The sequence below is a fragment of the Plecotus auritus genome (assembly GCF_963455305.1).
Source record: "Plecotus auritus genome assembly, chromosome: 4".
Classification (NCBI taxonomy): Eukaryota; Metazoa; Chordata; class Mammalia; order Chiroptera; family Vespertilionidae; genus Plecotus; species Plecotus auritus.
The window spans coordinates 170,297,175-170,317,378 of record NC_137775.1 but is presented as its reverse complement, the minus strand read 5'-3'; the positions used below and the strand labels follow the sequence as shown (position 1 = coordinate 170,317,378).

Sequence of the window (20,204 nt, the reverse complement as noted above, 5' to 3'; positions counted from 1 at the left end):
TAAAAAGGAACAAACTACTGATTCATGCTGAAACATGGATGCAACTCAAAATATGCTGAATGAAAAAAGCCAGACTCAAAACAACATATACAAAAATGATTCCATTTGTATGAAATGTTAGAACAGACAAAACTAATAAAGAAAGCAGATCAGTGGCTTTAGTAGGGATGTGTTAGTGATTACAAAATTTTACAAGAAAACTTTTAGAAGTGATGGAAATGCTTTATATTTAGATTCGACTGATGACTACATAAATATATACTAAATTTATTGAACTGCACACTTAAAATGGGTGTTTCTTTGTACGTAACAATAATAACAATCCTATCTAATTAAAGAGTAATATGCAAATTGACCATCACTCCAACACACAAGATGGCTGCCCCCATGTGGTCAAAGATGGCCACCCCCATGTGGACACAAGATGGCCGCCACAAGATGGCCAACAGGGGAGGGCAGTTGGGGGAGGCCCAGGCCTGCAGGGGAGGGCAGTTGGGGGCAATCAAGCCTGCAGGGGAGGGCAGTTAGGGGTGACCAGGCCTGCAGGGGAGGGCAGTTGGGGGTGACCAGGCTGGCAGGGGAGGGCAGTTAGGGGTAATCAGGCTGGCAGGGGAGCAGTTAGGCATCAAACAGGCTGGCAGGGGAGTGGTTAGGGGGTGATCAGGCTGGCAGGCAGAAGTGGTTAGGGGCAATCAGGAAGGCAGGCAGGTGAGCAATTGGGAGCCAGCAGTCCTGGATTGTGAGAGGGATGTCCGACTGCCCGTTTAGGCCCGATCCCAGTAGGATCGGGCCTAAACGGGCAGTCGGACATCCCTCAAAGGGGTCCCAGGTTGGAGAGGGTACAGGCTGGGCTGAGGGTCACACCACCCCCGTGCATGAATTTCGTGCACCGGGCCTCTGGTTTAAATATAAAAGCAGTACATGTTAGTAGCACTTGTTATGTACTCTGTAGGCCAATTGCAAAATAAAACTGTGAGGCCCCTTATTAAAAAATTAAGCATTTTTAAGAATTTCAAGACAGTGACAGCAGAGGAAGTTTATCTGTTATTGAATCCCCAACGACAGACAGTGCATAGCATATAAGTGGGTCCTAAGAAAGTTCTGTTGAGTGAATTTAAGAATTTGGACATCTTAGTGCCCAGTACATTCCACTAGAGAACAACGTAACACCTCTTGTTATTTCTGTTGTTTGTTCCATAGACCTGAGGAAAGAGAATTCTGAATATTTTTTTTAAATGCTATTCATCAGAATGATAGAGAAAAATACTGATTAAAAGTTGTGTTGCTTTTAAATTCTTTGAAGATGTGAAGAAATATAGCTCAGTAACTAACATGAAGACAGTACACTTGGGTTGAGTGGGTGGAAATTATACAGGAATCATGAATTAGAAGGGAATTTGGTCCTTTAGATAGTGTATATTGTTATAGGTTGGCTTCTGTTGGCAGTACTACACCTAGTATGGGTCAGAAAATGAACTAAGTAATGGAGATATAGAGATAAAACAGGTGCAGGTTTATCTTCTTTAGAAATTAACCTTTAGATTATATTCTAATTATCAACTTTTCTAAGGACCCTAAATACATATTATCCATATTGCCATAGCCTTTTCATTGGGACTTCACTCTAGTACTCCTTAACATGATTCAGATTTGTTATAAAAGAGGCATTTGGACCGTGAAAAAAAGAAATATCTGTTGTTTAAGTCACTAGCCTGGGGTATTTTGTTATGGTAACCTGAGCTAAAATAATATGTAATAGTCTATAGAGTTATTATATGCATTATCATAATAATATAATGTTAATTAACATTAATATAATCAATGATATGCATATTAATAATATAAATTATATGCATAATTTCATTCAAATTAAGTGACTAGCTTAATCATTCACATAATGTGGGCAATTTTAGCATTATAGCAAGATTTATATGTATGTGCTTATGGAATGGATGTATGGACCCTAAAACTTTGAGAAACACACATGGTGCATTTTTCCTAAAGGAAATTTACAGTGGTTCTACTGTCCTACTCATTATTCTAAACCAAGGTAACTGAGTCTTTTATCCATAATAACTTCCATCATAACTCAATGTAAAAAGGTAAAGCAGGGCATTCATGTTCTGGAGCAGATGGAATACTATCTAATAAAAGAGTGATATGCAAATTGATCATCACTCCAACACACAAGATGGCTGCCCCCATGTGGTCGAAGATGGCTACCCCCATGTGGACACAAGATGGCCGCCAAAAGATGGCCAGCAGGGGAGGGCAGTTGGGAGGGACCAGGCCTGCAAGGGAGGGTAGTTGTGGGCAATCAGGCCAGCAGGGGAGGGCAGTTGGGAGGGACCAGGCCTGCAAGGGAGGGAAGTTGGGGGCGACTGGGCCTGCAGGGAAGGGCAATTGGGTGGGGACCCAGGCCTGCAGGGGAGGGCAGTTGGGGGGGGGGGGGGAACCAGGCCTGCAGGGGAGGGCAGTTGGGAGGGACCCAGGCCTGCAGGGTAGGGCAGTTGGGGGTGACCAGGCCTGCAGGGGAAGGCAGTTAGGTGTCAATCAGGCTAGCAGGGGAGTGGTTAGGGGGTGATCAGGCTGGCAGGCAGAAGTGGTTAGGGGCAATCAGGAAGGCAGGCAGGTAAGCAGTTGGGAGCCAGCAGTCCTGGATTGTGAGAGGGATGTCCGACTGCCTAAATGGGCAGTTGGACATCCCTCAAGGGATCCCTGATTGGAGAGGGTGCAGGCTGGGCTGAGGGACACACACCCCCGTACATGAATTTCATGCACCCGGCCTCTAGTAGTAGTTATAACTGTTTCACTTATTTCACTCAAGCAGGTATTCAAAATGAATTAAGTGTACTAAGAAGGTGGGGGAAAGAAATAACTAAAGGAGTAGTAGGTAATGAATGAGGTGCTAAGAAGAAAGGGGGAGAATAGTGGATTGAAAAGAGGTATGGAATTGAGAATTTCAGTGATAAAATGTGATATTCTGGGGTGAGACTGCTTGGGTCTGCCAGTTAAATTACAAACTACGTAACCTTGGTTTACTTATTTCCCATGTCTAAGCCTCAGATTAATCATTGATAAAATGGGAAGGATAATAGTAACTATATTGTATATTCACTGGGATGATTAGTGGCATAATGCATACCAAGTAGCATTTAGCATAGTGTCTGCAAATAATAACTATAATACATGTAAACTATGATATGAATCATGTATTATTGCTTCTTTTCAAAAGTGACACTAAATGGAAAAAATAGGGGGAAAGTCAAATTAATTTGTATTTGCTAATTGTGAAAGCCCTCTGCAGACTTTGACCCGCCTTCCCAGAGTTTTCCTAGTCTCCGTCTTTGCTCCTAAATTCTTCGAGGGGGTCTAGTCTGTGGGGTACAGCTATTTTCCTGATATCCACATATGGTGCATTATTTGGGACTTAGCAATGAATTTTCTATCTTGCCTACTTGCAGTTTTCCCACTTCAGCCCACTGTATCATAGCTGCCAGCATGTCCCACTGTCACACCTTCATTCAGCTTGTCAGACACATGTGATAAAACTATGGCCATAGGGCAAGTACATGGATTCTATTCTCATGGGGAGGAAGTTGTATTTCTGACATTCTCTTATAAGCCTTCCAAAGTTCTGTCTCTTATTTTAAGCAAGTCGGCCTTAAATAATCAAACAAAGACATCTATCAAAAACATTTGGCTCTACAAATAGCAAGTAGGTTCTTTGCTCCTACTGTAGTTGGAAAATGATAGCTTGGGAATTAGAACCAGGGAAAGAAAAATGGCTGGTTGCTGAGAACTGAGAAAAATGGGAATCAAAGAAATTTTACAGAATCCCTAAGCTAAACAGGTGGGAACTGTTCTTGAAATGTCCAGGAAAAGTGTATAGGGCAGTACATAGTAGGTCCTTAGTAAATATTTTATGAATCAAAAGTTATGGCCCTACTTCTGCCACAGAAAATGTTACATCATTTCTTTTTAGCTTTTACCTGCAATCCTAGGATATTAGGTGATATATTAGGTGATATAAATTGATATATGTTGAAATCAGAAAATGGTCTTTCATCTTGTGGCATAGGTTGATTTTAAGTGTTTTCACGTGCACTTGTTCACTTTTGAACTATGCTGGTTTTTCTTTATAAATTTAACTGGAATTCTGTTAAGGTCCTTGAAGAAGACAACAGAGACTAGTAAGGGATAAAAGACTCAGTTTTCTTTCAGGTCACTCAGATGTACTAACACTTAGGTTACAGGTAAGAGAAAAATTGTCTCTATTCTCAAATTTCAGTTTAGAATTTTAAAAATATATATTTTAAAGGCCTAACTTTTATATAAAAGTTTAAATTGCTCTAAAAACATACAAATTTCAAATGCAAGCTCCTATTTCATTTTCAACAACTTTATTCAGAACATTTTGCAGATTAAGATTTTACAATTAACATTTTACAATTAGAAATTTTATCTGCTACTACATAAGTTGCAAACTTTTCAAAACACTACAGAAAATCCTTTATTTCTTTGGATTTTTCTGTTCCATGCTGAGCTCCTGAGATATATTTTTTCTTTCAGCTTCATTTTCATCTTCCTGTGAAATAAATTTTAGAAAACATTAAAATATAAACTTTAGGGCATTTTTATCGGCTATACTTAATACATTTTAACTCTATTTCTCTGAAGAATTGACTATTATGATTCTAGTAATCCTAGGGAAAAGGCTATAACAAAATGCAAAAATTATGTAACATTTAAATATTTATATTGGGTGCTGTTTTATACTACACATTGCCTAAAATTTCTATATTTTTTAAAGTAACTTATTTTATCAACTACCTAAAAATGTCTTTTGAAATCACACCTGCCACTAAAAAGTGTCCTTTTAAAGGGGGTGAGTCAGGTATTTTTACTTCACCGTTTGATGAAAAACAATAAATTTAACTTCGGAGACACTATGTGCTCCAAGCATGGCATTTTTGTGTCATCTAGCATACTTTCTTGACAGGTCTGCCAATTTTCCAATTACTTGCACCACCATATGTTATCTGAAGATCAGTCAGCTCTAAAATAGGAAACATGGGCATGACAGACTAGAGAAAGCTTACAATTGCCTACAGCTTCGATTCTAGGTGGTGGCTTCATAACTCAGAGCGGGTTCCTGTGGAACATGGCGAGTAAATGAAGTGACATCACGTCTGGTTCCATAGGAACAAAGTGTGTCTGGTGTTCATTATTAAACGGCGACCTCCAAAGTATAAATAATGAGAGTCTGGAAAAATATTTCATCTCACAATTTGAAACCCATCTCATCATATCTGTTACTTCAACAATACCCAAGCACAAAGCAGTCTTGCTTTTCTAATATTTTTTTTATCAAGTAAGATCTTTCATTTTTAAAGGAAGTAAAAAGCATTGCCTAACTCTTGACTGAGTTAATTAAAGCAGTAGAAATTTCTTAAGTATCTCTAGATAACAGTAATAATATCAGTATCACCAAACGCATCACCTTGTATTTTGTAAAACAAATTTCAATTCAGTTAAATCATTGTTGAGTTTTGCTTAGTAAACTGATCGTATAAACAAATGCAGATCACGATATACATATTTGTTTTCCATGAAAAACCACACTTTACCTGTAAACATTAAGTTGGAGAAAGCTTCCTTTATATATTTTATCTCTAAATTCAATAGCATTAGTGATTTAGACTGTCGACACCAGGAAAGTAGAGAAATTATCAATATTATCAACTAACCCGAATATTATAGCTACGTAAGGGATGGTGTTTCAAATATCATCTTGAAAATGTAATTTTAATATATTTCTCTAAGCATAGAAGGCCACTGTAAATATTATGTTGCGCTGACTCTTGAAAACCTCTGAATGAACCAGTAGTTTCCACTTTTAGACAAAAATTTCTAGAGGTTACATTTTAATTACATCATAATAAAAAGTAAATACTATTCTACACTTTCCAACACCTTCTTCACACGAGACACTGACAGAAAGTATTAAATCAGCAGGTAAAAGTGGCAAGAAATGTTTGTTAATTAGCATTGAATTTGTCTATATATTCCTCAAGGCAGGGCTTTATCTTTTTTATCATATATTCCTACCATCAAACAGGGCACATCTATATACATATATATAAAGAGCCAGGGTCTGTAACATCCAAAACGACCGAATGGACGACCGAACACCGGAAGTCAGTCCTGACTGTGGAGGGGGATGTGGATCAGGCCCAGAGAGAGAAGCAGGGTCTGATCCGCAGCCTCCATGGCAGCTGTTGATCAGCCCTTGCCTCTCTTTCTCTCCAGGTCTCACCAGCAGTGCAGGGCTGCTGATCAGCCCTGCCTCTCTGATCAGGCCCAGAGATAGGCATAGAAACCGACCAATCAGAACCTAATCTGGGTGAACTGCGAAGGCAGAACCTAAGGTGGGGGCTGAGGAGGGGTTTTAAGGGCAACAGCTGTTTGGTGTAAGGTGTAAGAAAGCGGTTTAATTTTTTTTAATGACCGGTTTGGCAGTATAGTGCATATGGCTGGCTATCAGTCCAGATATAGGAATTATGTATTTTTGTCTGCCAATAACATCTCCTCCTGATGAAAAAGGCTTTCCTCCCCATTTAAGCAATCCTATCCTTTATAATCTACCTATACTAATAGGGTAATAAAAGGGTAATATGCTAATTAGACCGGGTAGACCGGCCATCTTCTGGATGTCTGACTGCCTTCCGGACAAAGCTATAGTGGTGGGGGCAAAGGTAGAGGCAGTTAGGGGCGATCAGGCCAGCATGGGAGGGCAGTTGGGGGCAACCAGGTTGGCAGGGGAAGGCAGTTGGGGGTGAGATCAGGCCAGCAGGGGAAAGCAGTTGGGGGCGAGATCAGGCTGGCAGGGGAGGGCAGTTAGGGGCGATGAGGCAGCAGAGGCAGTTAGGGGCGATCAGGCAGGCAGGCAGGTGAGCAGTTAGGAGCCAGTGGTCCCAGATTGTGAGAGGGATGTCTGACTGCCAGTTTAGGCCAAATCCCAAAGGGATCGGGCCTAAACCGGCAGTTGGAAATCCTCCAAGGGGTCCCCGATTGGAGAGGGTGCAGGCTGGGTGGAGAGAAGGCCTCCCCCACCCCGTGCATGAATTTCATGCACCGGGACACTAGTTTAATATATAATTGGAGTCCAATAAATGTTTTCTGAGCTATGTGAAACAGCAGAGTAAAAATTGAATAAAACAAAGTTCTGCCTAGACCAGGGGTGGGCAAACTTTTTGACTCGAGGGCCACAATGGGTTCTTAAACTGGACTGGAGGGCCGGAACAAAAGCATGGATGGAGTGTTTGTGTGAACTAATATAAATTCAAAGTAAAGGAGCGGAGGGGAGAGCAAGAGAACCGGATAGAACAGCCGGATCCGGCCCGTGGGCCGTAGTTTGCCCAAGGCTGGCCTAGACTAATACATAATTTGGAAAAGTGTAATATTCTTTCTTACCCAGTAGTCACACTGCTAGCTTAGAACAGTACTAAAAGCCTTAATAAGCAAAGATGCTTGAGGCAAAATCAGCCAAGATAGCTATTATCAAGTTCATATCCTTTATTATGTACAAGAATGGAGCCGTTATCATGTGGAGTCTACTAACTTCCCACAACAAGAAGACTCAATGGTTTAAGAAGCTTGGTTATCCAGTTTTCCTAGCAACCTTCAATGATGCTCTAAGTCAAAATAGGAATGTAAAGGCTTAATAATGTCCCTGGGGCTAGGAAGTATCTATATGCTTTACTTTCCTATTTAACTAACTTTCTTAATATAATGCCAGTCTTTTTATTATTAAATTTCTCTGAGTAAGAAAATATGGTTTGTCAATGCATGTCTCTTCTAGCATTACCTTCTGTTCAGGACAGGTGCAAAATCTGTTGCACACTCTCCTTTATGCTGAAGACATGTCTTAAAATATTTTGCCGCCGAAACCGGTTTGGCTCAGTGGATAGAGCGTCGGCCTGCGGACTGAAAGGTCCCAGGTTCGATTCCGGTCAGGGGCACGTACCTTGGTTGCGGGCACATCCCCAGTGGGAGGTGTGCAGGAGGCAGCTGATCGATGTTTCTCTCTCATCGATGTTTCTAGCTCTCTATCCCTCTCCTCTCTCTTCCTCTCTGTAAAAAATTAATAAAATATATCTTTAAAAAAAAAAAAATATTTTGCCTTTCTATGCCTTTAAAACAGTTGTCTAAGTAACAAGATCCAATCTCTGTCTTCCTTTGTACAAGGATAGCTGTGACCTGGATGGAAAAAGAATTATGGAGGGGTTGAAAAGGCATTTAACCCTTACTGCTAGAGTATAATTCATCATAACTGCTATAGAATCGCATCATAAAAATGATCAAAATAACAGTAATAGATGAATTAGGGACAATAAAGCTCCAGAAAGGGTGTTAGAGGTTGCTTTGGCTTCTTCTACTTTTTTAAAAAGTGTTTATTTGTGTTTCCAACATTGCAGATCAATTTTTGTTAAGAAAATTGTAATTCAGGGATAATAAAAAACATTAAAATAGTGCAGGCAGCAAATCAAGTACCACTGTCAAATGACTGAATAATGAATGATAGTGCAAAGAAAGGAAACCATTTTACCAAAGAATTTCTTCACTACTGGATATTAAAGGCAGGCAAACATTTCTCTAATAGATGGCAGGGTTATGTCACTCTTTGTTGAGGAAAGACATCTGTTTGTTTCCCAGGGAAAGACCCTTGCCACACGGATCATTTTCTTGGTGACAGCCCTGACAGGTTTGACATGTGTTTCATGAAGTGTTCTGAAGCAGTCAGCAAGAAAATGTAACCTTTGGGGCTTCTGGAAAGTAGACAGATTTACCTCGTAATGTGTAAGCTTGTTAATTCATACTCCAAAAAAAAGTGTTGATTATAACATCCTTACAGATCTGCTACTTATGTGTGGAATTTCAAGAATACCCACTCATATAACAATAACATTCATAAGGTCAAGTGACTAAATGTGATCCCTTAGCCATCTTGCTCTTTTCAAACCATTAGCATTGTTGTAGTGAGAACACTAATTTCTAGGCACGTATGGACCATGTAATTATGGTCTAATGCAAGCATGCCAAACTCAAAGGCTAACACGGGCCAAATAAACAAGGTTTAAGCTTATGTGGGCTGCAAAAAAACAAAAGCTTCAATTTTCATAGAAACATATGCTGAATACAAAGGGCTGAAATAAGTAAGTAATCGTTAACATAAAATAATAGAACATTTTAATAAAAATTAATATTTTTTCTTGAACATTAACTTACCAGACACTGAGTAACTGAAAATTAATAAGCATAATGCAAATAAACCTATTTTTCTTGTTCTATGAAAGCGAAATATTTCCTGTTGCGCACACCAAGCAAATCAGTACAAGACTAATGATGTGGCAATCTGCTGCTAAAATATTCGCTGCTGGTATTGGAGAGAAACGGTGCGCCTGCGTGTAAGGCGTGTAAGGGAAATGAGTGCCACATGATTATAGTAATCAGGCATTAGCGAATGTTGTAGTTCATTATTAATAATTATGTATAACAGGATAGTGTAAAAACTCAGTTACGAAATTTTTATTAAAACATTTCTTACATACTGTTATATTGGCTGGGCTGCAAAAATATTCCTGTGGGCTGCATGAGGCCCTTGGGCTGCGAATTTGACATGCTTGGTCTAATGCTTCCGGTGACATGAGACTAAAATAGTTATTCTAACAGAGAAATAAGTAAAAACACTGCCATGTTTATCTACACTAAATCCCTCTTACCACTGAATAAAACTTTCACGGTTTTGTTTAAAAGTCATTCAGCTTTCATTTGCACCATCAATTTGCAAGAAAAGTGCCCTCTATTTTTCCTTATTTACAAATTTGACTTATTTCTCATAATAGTTCAAAGAATGGAGGCCAATTAATAAAATGTATCCATCCAGCTTTTCCTTTCTCTTAAGGAGGTAACCAACTCCAGAAAAATCCCAATTATTTTAGCAGCTGGAATTTCAACAGCTCAGGTAATATTCAGATTCAAATTACAGCCTTACCCAGTTTGGCTCAGTGGATAGAGCCTCGGCCCAAGGACTGAAGAGTCCCAGGTTCAGTTCTGGTCAAGGGCACACACCTTGGTTGCAGGCTCAAACCCAAGCTCTGGATAGGATGTGAGCGTGAGGAAGGCAACCAATCAATGTTTCTCTCTCTCTGTTTCTGCCCCTCCCTTCCACTCTCTCTCTCTCTCTCTAAAAAAAAAAAAAAAAAAAAAATCAATTGAAAAATATTCTAGGATTAGGATTAATAAAAAACAAAAAAATTACAGTACACAAGTACTGATGACTATATTTATCCTGTAGACTGCCAAGTTTTAAATTATTTCTTTTAAGGGTAAAATTATACAAAGGGATAACTTTCCCCATTGTTCCTTCATATCTTTAAAGATGGCTTTAAGTACATTTAGAGTGGAGAAACCTGTCAAGCACCACTTTAACCAAGTGATGAAGGTAAACCAGTGATCCATATTAACATTAACCTTTTGGTTGGATGAAGGGCAAATGAGAATTATTTGTATTATTTTGGCAACTTTTCTGTAAGTCTAAAATTATTTCAAAACAAAAAGATTAAAAAATATGCTCAAAGACTTTATGTAGAGAACACCTGAAGCATCTGTAGCCCCTACACTGAAATAATACAGCTAAAATAAATTTTTTGTGTTCCATCATTCTCCTTAAAATTCCTTTCTTGAGTACTTCAAATGTTCATAGAAATTGTTATTAATTTTTATTTTCTCTTCTGGCTTTCATGTACTTTATTATTTTTCTACTCTGAGCATGGATTACTTTCTCAATCAGAAAACATAAGCTTTCTTTTAATAAATCCCTTTATAATTTGTCCATTTGAACTATTTTTGAAAATAAGTAAGCCTAATGGGGGTCTATGTTTTCAAAGAGAATGATGTCAGCTTTTTTTATTTTACTGAATTTGTTATTCACAGCAGACTAAACCACACAGGGATACAACAGTAAAGTGAAGTGAGAAGATGCAGCTAAACACTACAAGTATTTCTATTTTCTTTAGATTTTAAATATTCCATTGATGAATTAAAGAAGAGTTATTGTAGTTGGATTCAAATGAACAGTCATAATCATCTGTATGCTTTAATAATAAACCTTTTAAAATTGTTAGTATACGTATATTTTGGTGAAAAATATGTAGACACACTTAATCTGTAGTTATTGTTCCAACCTGTGGTTAACTTTCTTTTGTTCCTTTAAAACACATACCAGATATAATTCACAACAGCACTTAAGATAGTACTTTTAATAGAGAAAATATGCTAGTGCTGCACAATGAGGAAAAATTTATCTTAATAACTGGAAAAATACGATAATGAAAATGTTTTAGGCAAAATAAGCACGCTCCATGCTTCAGACTAAAATTAATTAGAGTTTTAACGTTGTGCAATTCCACCATAATTCTTTAAATAGTACATTTACTTCATAGTAATAAATACTTGGATCATTAAGTAAAGCGCAAAATGCGTGTGATGTGCTACATTTAACAACCTTTGGCCTTTTTTTCCGTACTTCTGCATTCAGTTTTCCAATGCATTGAATAAGCAATTGAAGAACACAATTAAATTTCCTGACTTTGCATATTTGAGATTCTTATTTCATTTAATACAAAAAGCAATTAATCTACCATTTTACAACTGAATTCCAACTTTAGTGGGCCATGATAGATACTGAAATGAACTTACAAGAAATGCTTAATTAAATTTATTGTAAAAAAGCATAAGAGGGTTTTTTTTCTTATGACAGGAGTTGCATATTTAATTAGAAAGTCTAGGGCTATATTGTAAAATTAAAGTTACTATGGAGGTTCTCAGTAAACCTAGTTCAAATACATATGTCATTAAAACAGAATGGAGCTATTTTATACATTTCTATCTTTTTTTCTCTACTTGATGATTCAAACAAAAGAGAACTAATCTAAAAATCTCCCTTTATTTAATGTTACAAAATCATATCCTTTATTTTAATAACAAGTAAGATAAAGGGTGATAATGAATTTCCAATTTCATGTATAAGAATACATGAATAATTCTATTTCATTTGTTAACCAATCACTTATCTCTCCCATTAGTGATTCTGGACCAGATCTAGTGGAATAGGTTTGCTTTTTGAAGTCTTTAGTTCCTCCTGTCGTGTTTTAGTTCTTTGTGGCGGCTTTGGTAGCATGGAAATGGGGCAATTAAAAATAAGACTTTGGATTTCCCAAGTATGATTTGGAATCAAGAGGGAATCTCTTTGACCTGGGAAGAAAGACTGTAAGGATTTGCCCAGCCACTTAAGGAGAGTATAATTACAGAAAGGAAATGAAGATCAGTGAGCGTGGAAGGTGAGAGTCTGGCACAACAGGTAGGATAAAAGAAAGGAAGTAAAGTGAATGATGGATGGTGTGTTAAAGTAGACTCTTAATGAGCATAAACCCAATTCTATAAACTTATAATCTTCCCATAAACATGAAAAAGCACACCTTTTATATAGCATATTTTACTTATTCATTAATATAAGCAATATTCATGGCACTGGAATTGGTATCTTTCCCAGTAATGCATACCTCAATCCAATCATGAAAAAATGACAAATCCAAATTGAGAGATATTCTACAAAATAAATGCAAAGTACTCTTCAAAAGTGTCAAGATCATGAAAGGCATGACTGTCAGAAACAGGAGGAGACACGATGACAAAATGAAATAGGGGGTCCTGGACCAGAAAAAGGACATGTTTGGCAAAATCAGTAAAACCCAAATGAATTCTATCATTTACTTAATAATGCTATACTAAGGTTTAGGACTGATTATTGTTCTATGCTCATATCCTATTTAATAAAAGAGTAATATGCAAATTGACCATACCTCCACTACACCCACAAGCCACGCCCACCAGCCAATCAGGAGCAAGTATGCAAATTAACCCAACCAAGATGGCTATGGCCATGGAGCTAACAGGAGGCTTGGGTTTCCTTGGCAATGGAGGAAGCCAAGCTTCCTGCACACCCTGGCCGGCCCTGGACTCCACTCAAGGCTACAAAGTTTCAATTATAGAAGATAAATAAATCCCAACAAAAATGGCTGTGGCCACAGAGCGAACAGGAGGCTTGGGTTTCCTCAGCGATGGAGGAAGCCAAGTTCCTGGCCTGTCCTGGCCTCTGCTCAAGGCTACAAAGTTTCAATTATAGAAGATAAATAAACCCCAGATACCAGGGCCTCCACTTGGGTCACCAGGGGGCATGACCGGCCTGCAAACCACCACAGGCCCCTCGCCAAGGCCGCCCCATGTCCCAAGGGAACCCACACCCTGATCCAGGACACCCTTCAGGGCAAACCAGCTGGCCCCTACCCATACAGCAGGCCTTTATCTTACCTAATAAAAGAGTAATATGCAAATTGACCATCACTCCAACACACAAGATGGCTGCCCCCATGTGGTCAAAGATGGCTACCCTCATGTGGACACAAGATGGCCGCCACAAGATGGCCAGAAGGGGAGGGCAGTTGGAAGGAACCAGGCCCGCAAGAGAGGGCAGTTGGGGGTGATCAAGCCTGCAGGGGAGGGCAGTTAGGGGTGACTAGGCCGGCAGAGGAGGGAAGTTGGGGGCGATTAATATTCTACAAAGTGGTCTAAGGAATAACAATAATATACCCTTCTACATGCTCAAAGGTTAGTATTATGTATACTTAAAACAAATACTTCATAATTATTTTATTAAGATAACCAACATTAAGGACTGTATCTTTCAGAAATAAACTTATGTTTGGAAAGTGAATTTTTAAAACTTTACTCCCAAATGAACAAATTAAGTTGCCTCAAATATCCCTATTTCAAGCTGAATGCTATTTTTCCCAGAGTGAACCCATTAATCTTCACAGTTTTATTGGAAATAAATTGCTCATTAGACATCTAAGTAACACATCTCCTATGGCACATTAGTTTTTCATGCATGAAAAAAGTTGACTTTGCTTCAAAAAATTAAAAATAGTATTTTAGAAAATACCACACTATTATTCTCTAATAATGATATTTCATAATCTGTCAAAAATAGCCATATTTCCACATCTTAAATTTATATATTTTCACTTAGAGACTATTTTGCTTTAAAGAAAGATGATTAAATATTTTAAACTGTTTCCTTTAAACTGTTATCATGAAACCATGCATTGATATATCCTTAAATTATTCAAAAGACTAGTCCACTTTACTTTGCAAGTCCCAAATGACTTACGAAGCTCCTCTGAAAATGCATTCATTTAACCAATATTTTCTATGAATTTATTCTATAAATATGAAATATTTCTCAATATTCCATAATCTTGGCTATAGGAAATTAGAAAAATATTTCATATAGTGTCATTTAAAAATATTTTACATGAAGAAAACATATTCAGAGAGCTATATAAGCCATTTATGCATTTCTATGCTGGACTCCAAAGAATTCTCTTTCCAATATGACATGTGGACAATTAGAATTGCTCATGATCAATACATTTTAAAGCTTCATATACCTTTCCAAAACAGTTCAATGTTTGACCACATTAATGACTTAGTTACACAAAAAGGTCCTAAGTCTATATTGCAGAACTGATCAAATAATCACATTTTAGAAGAGTCTAGAATACATTAGTCCCTTGACTAATATTAAACATTTGATTGTTTAAAGATGATCTTAACTTTTTAAGTAAACTCTATTGCTAGAATCGATCCTATGTTCCTCCTACAAAAGTTTATTGAACAATGATGTGTGTCAGACACGGGACAAAGTATTAGAAATAATAAAGGTGAACAAAATGTTCTGTTGCCTAGAGGAGCCCATGTTCCAAAAGCAGTTTCAAATCCAACAACGCTGCTCCCCAAAGATTACTTATGAAAATTTGGATAAACACACATACTGCTTTTCATTTTTCAAGTATCCTGACAACAGTCAGGATTTGTTGCATTATATTTCCTAAATCTCGTGAGGATACAGAAATAGTTAAGGATAAAAGGAAGTATAGGGAAAATGTTACAAAAATCACTTTCGGAGCAACATAAAATATTGCCATTACCCTGGGATGACTGCTCTTCAAATAAGCTCATGTGAGGAGGATTTATTATAAAGGTCCATGGCTTTCCTCAATTCTTTGGCAGCTACTAACACAAAAGCTTACTTTCCCAGAAAGAAAAAAATAGCCTCTATTTTAAGAAGAAGATTCATAAGGTCCATGAAGGACTCTTGAGGGCTCTTGGGAATGTTGAGAGTTCAAACTCAAGGCTTAGTATCCTATGACATTGTTAATTTACTATTTTAATGAAATAGGATTATGATACTATTACATATATCTACAATACACACTGCTTTTCATATTCATTAGTGTAGGTCACAATGATAAAAACAAAGCACATGATTTCTTATTAGAAAAATAGGTCTTTAAATAGTTTGATTAAATTAAGCATCTACACTAATAAAAGAGAAAGATGCAAATCGACTGTACCTCCGCGACGCCCACCAGCCAATAAGGAGTGAGTATGCAAGTTAACCCAACAAAGATGGTGGGTTAATTTGCATATGCAGGCACCGAGTGGCTGGGGGCAGGGCGTTCAACACCGCCCCAGCAGCTCTGGGCCTCTGGGCAGCGTGGGAAGGCAGAAAGGCAGAAAGGCGGCTCCGGCCAGAGCGAAGGCGGTGCCAGCAGCCAGGGGAAGGAAGGCCCATTCTTGCACGAATCTTCGTGCATCTGGCCTTTAGTATTAATATAAAATTGTAACAAAATTTCTATGAAACTATGATAATTGCTCTAGGACAAGAGTAGTGTTAAAACCAGGTAAAATAAAGTACTTCCATAAAATATAACAAGTGAATCAGCAAGTTTATATTATCATAAAAATAAGTTGGAAAAGCTAAATTCTTTCCTGCCTATAGGGAAGTAATTGCCTAATAGACATTTCGGAGATTTGCTCATTTTCTGTCTATTTAGGTTTATAACAGTGATAATGGTACCATAGTGGTTTTTAAAATAATGTGAATTCTTCAGATATGGAGGCTACATGGACACAATAATTGTTTTTCCTCCTAGATTCTCACTGAAATAGCCAACGGAATTTTAAAAATATAAGAAAGGGAAAGAGAGAGCAAGTAAGAACATATGTCTATAATAGTACAGTAATCTAGGGAAGACTCTTACCACATTCACAAAATATCAAGAATATTTGCTGGGACTCATCAAACCAGGTTAGCTCCCTGCTTCTGGTTTTAACAGTACCTTGGGTTCTTCTTCCATAGCTTTTATCTAATGTGTCTCTCTGATAGACTATAAGCATCAAGAGGACAGGGGTTCCAGGGGTGGGCAAACTTTTTGACTCGAGGGCCACAATGGGTTCTTAAACTGGACCGGAGGGCCAGAACAAAAGCATGGATGGAGTGTTTGTGTGAACTAATATAAATTCAAAGTAAAGGAGCGGAGGGGAGAACAAGAGAACCGGATAGAACAGCCGGATCCGGCCCACGGGTCGTAGTTTGCCCACGGCTGGATAAGCATCAAGAGAGCAGCAGTTATATCCTGCCATGAACACCTTATACACCCAGCAACTGTTATTGGGCCTTACCCTTATAAGATGCTCAGTAAATATTTGCTAAATGAAGGCAAGAAGGAAAGCTAACAGTGGTAATCTCTAGGAGGGAGGTTATGACTTTTGTTTTCTTTATCTATTTTTCTACTTTTTCCAAATGATCTATAAAGAACATGTATTACTTGCATAAGGAAAACAAAGTAATTAATAGATTTTTAAATGCAGCTCTTAAATTAACCTGCTATTTAATTCCTTACTGAATATACGATAAGTAGCAACATGAAAAAAGTAATAATTAAAATAAATTTATACTGCATGTTTATAAAAAACATTTACACTAAATGAAATTTATATATCTTATTTGTAAATTACTATCGCATATAATCTTCAAAAATTGTTTAAAGCATATTTTAGTATATAGACCATAGTTCCATAAAGTTTTATTTTTCATTGTTGGAAAAGGAAATATCTAGTCAAAGTCAAGAAATGTAAATCTGGATTCCCGAAGCATGTCAAACATTTCTAACATAACTAGAACCCTGTTTATCCCTAATTTTTAAGTAATACAGATCAAATGATGTATTGTTAGCTTGTTTCTATTCTATACAGATATTACACTTTGTAAAAAAAAAAATAATACAAGCAATACTAAGTCACTGGCCACATTTTATGTGTGAGAAGAAAATTAAAATCTAGATTTTTTTCAAATTGACAACTTTTCTCAATTAACCATTATGTCATTAGTTTATCACTGTATTTATATGGGATAATTTTTTTGAGAATTAAAGTAGAAAACTATGATCGATTAACAAACTATGATCGATTTTTATATTTTAGAAGTTTTTTATGATCTTGCATATATAGTGAGAAAACTATGATCTATTAACAAGTACTTTTTTTATTTTAGGAGTTTTATTTATGATCTTGCATATACAGTGAAAACGTGAATAAAAGCATTTTTACCATTATTTTTCCCCTATCAAAAATAACAGAATCTTCTTTAAGCCTAGTTTGAGATCCTGATAGGTTAAACTTATCATACTATTTTTAATAAAATAATGCTTCCTTACTTTAATATATGGAAAACACATATCTTTTCCTTTAAGAAGGAAAATGCTGATGTTATCTTGGTTATAAGCTTGCTGCTAAAATGATTTAGGTAGTTTTCTCTTCCATACATACCAGGATAAGGCCTTTCTTTTCAAGCCATGAATTATAGGTGGTATTTCAAACCTATTTTATCTGAATCTTTCTCAGAAAAATGAGAAAACATAAATATTTATTCTATATAAACAGACACAAGATGTAGATAAAAATGAAACAGTATGTAGTAATGAATAATTGCCATGAGTACACCTATAAAAACACAAAAGGGCATCAAGTATTTAAATGTGAGGATTCCTTAGGTTCATAAGAAAATTTTAAAGCTGTAATTTTATGTGTTTGGGATTCATTAATTTGCACTGATAATAAATTTAACATTGTTGTCTACAGTACACTTTTGAGAAAACTCAAAACTATTTGTTTTAAAAACTTGTCTAAGAAAGTCTAATGTAAAACTAATAATCAGTAAATCTGCTTAAGCAATTCATTTTATTTTGCTATTTCTGATATTAAATATTCAAAAGGTGGCTACCTAAAATTTTGCAGGCAAACAATTCTCAAATTGAGGAAAATATGCTAGTATTCTTTTTCTTTCATGAAGAATTACTTTTACAGGAGACTTCATGATAAGAAAAAGCAAATATCAAGTAGAAACAGAAATATCACTACTAACATGATAATAAGCATAAAAACTTACAGGTGCTAGAAACAAACTATTTGAAACTAGGTTTAAAAAAATCAAGCACACAGGGGAGGAGGGGTAGAGATCAACCAAAGAACTTGTATGCATGCATATAAGCATAACCCATGGACACAGACAGTAGGGGGGTGAGGGCATGTGCTAGGGGGTGGGAACAGCTGGGGAGAGGTCAATGGGGGAAAAGGAGGCATGTAATACTTTAAACAACAAGGAATTTTTTTTAAAAAAATCAAGCACAAACTTACAGGAGATTCACATACACCAGTGATGCAAAATGAAATTGGTAATATAAAAAAACAAATCTGTATATAGATTAAACCTCCTTATGGGAAATATATTTAAAAAATTATGCTCTTGATGAAACAGACTATTATATAATGCAATGCAAAGAAAATTTTAAAATAACTTATTTTATATCAAAATAAGGAAATATTTATCTACATAGTCAAACAATAAGCCAACATCTCTATGTTGTATAATCATAGAAATTATACAAAATAAGGGGAATCTGAGGTTCAAAGGGATTTAGCCAGTAATGTACATAAATGAGCACTGGAGATCAGTACTACATGGGGGAAAGACCAATGGGCTTGTAGACAGAAATTCAAAATCCTTATCTGGGCCCCAGTACTTATTATGGGTCTTTGACAATTTCTTCACAAATCTTCTGAAATTCTAGGTTTCTTTCTCTTTTAAAATTTTATTTATTTTGGTATTTTACTTTATTTTATTATTTCCATCACCATTTATCCCTCCTAAACCCTCTTCTACCTCCACTCACTCCCTTCCTTCCCACAATCACCAGTTTTCTTAAACCTCAGATAATCTTGAGAGGATTGAGGTCTAAGAGAATTTAACCAGTTGATTTATAAAGTCACTTATATATTATTTAAATTTTGATTCCAACTACTCCAAATGAATAAGTACACTATTATGAATAAAATTTAAGGTGAAACTGGTATTTTCCTCAAATAACCTTGGGAGAAAAAATTCTCTCCCTGAGTTAACTTTATAATTATAACAAACTGATTTTTTTAAGGGAGACATTACTTGTTTTCAGGTAAGTCCAAGCACATAATGCCTATCTACTGACTTCCGTTATTAGCAATAATTAGCAACACCAAGGGCATGATTTAAAAGATGCTTAGAAAATACAGTATTCATGTAATCTTCTGTTGAAAAAATTGTGAAATTGTAATATGCTTTAATTTCATATTAATCCAGAAACAATAGGTTAAAAGTGAGGGGAAAAGTGTCTGTAATCAAATTTATACATGATACAACTGTTCTCAAGAAATCTTTTTTGCCGGTAACAATGATATAAAGAGCTACTATAAATTTTTAGGCATTTCTTATTCTTTGGATTATGAAATATCAAACATACATTCAACAAAATAGCTTGACTTTGCTCCTAAGTCAGAATAAATGTGATATTAACAGCACTATTAATAACTATAATAATCATAGCATGTGTTGCCATTCATGGAAGATTTAGTGGGTTTCTGCATATGCTATGCTCTGATCTCCAGAACATGCCTATATAGAATTTTCTTTACTAATGAGGAAACTAAAACTGGGAAGCGTTAAGGAATTTTCCCAGAGTGGCATGGCTAGGTATTCAAATCCAGATCTGTCTGACTACAAACCTCATGCTTCTCAGGTATATTTCACTTAATTTCAATTTTATATAAATAGACATATAAAAGAAGAGGTTACCTTACAGATAATAAGTATAACAGGAAACAATAATGGCTTCTTGACATTTATGTGACAAGGCTGACAATGT

General features: G+C 36.5%; 1 protein-coding gene across 3 annotated transcripts in view; it reads right to left on the bottom strand.

The window, feature by feature from the left end:
• Positions 1 to 20,204, bottom strand: part of PHF14 (PHD finger protein 14) — a 165,300-nt gene that overhangs the window by 12,750 nt on the left and 132,346 nt on the right. For 2 of the 3 annotated variants that reach the window (XM_080666046.1, XM_080666048.1), the window contains one exon: positions 4,196 to 4,588. The exons of the other annotated variant lie outside the window; for it this stretch is intronic. In XM_080666046.1, the coding sequence (XP_080522172.1) occupies positions 4,514 to 4,588 (75 nt within the window). In that variant the 3' untranslated portion in view covers positions 4,196 to 4,513. Of the gene's footprint in view, positions 1 to 4,195; positions 4,589 to 20,204 lie in introns of those variants that run through there. 3 annotated transcript variants of the gene reach the window in all.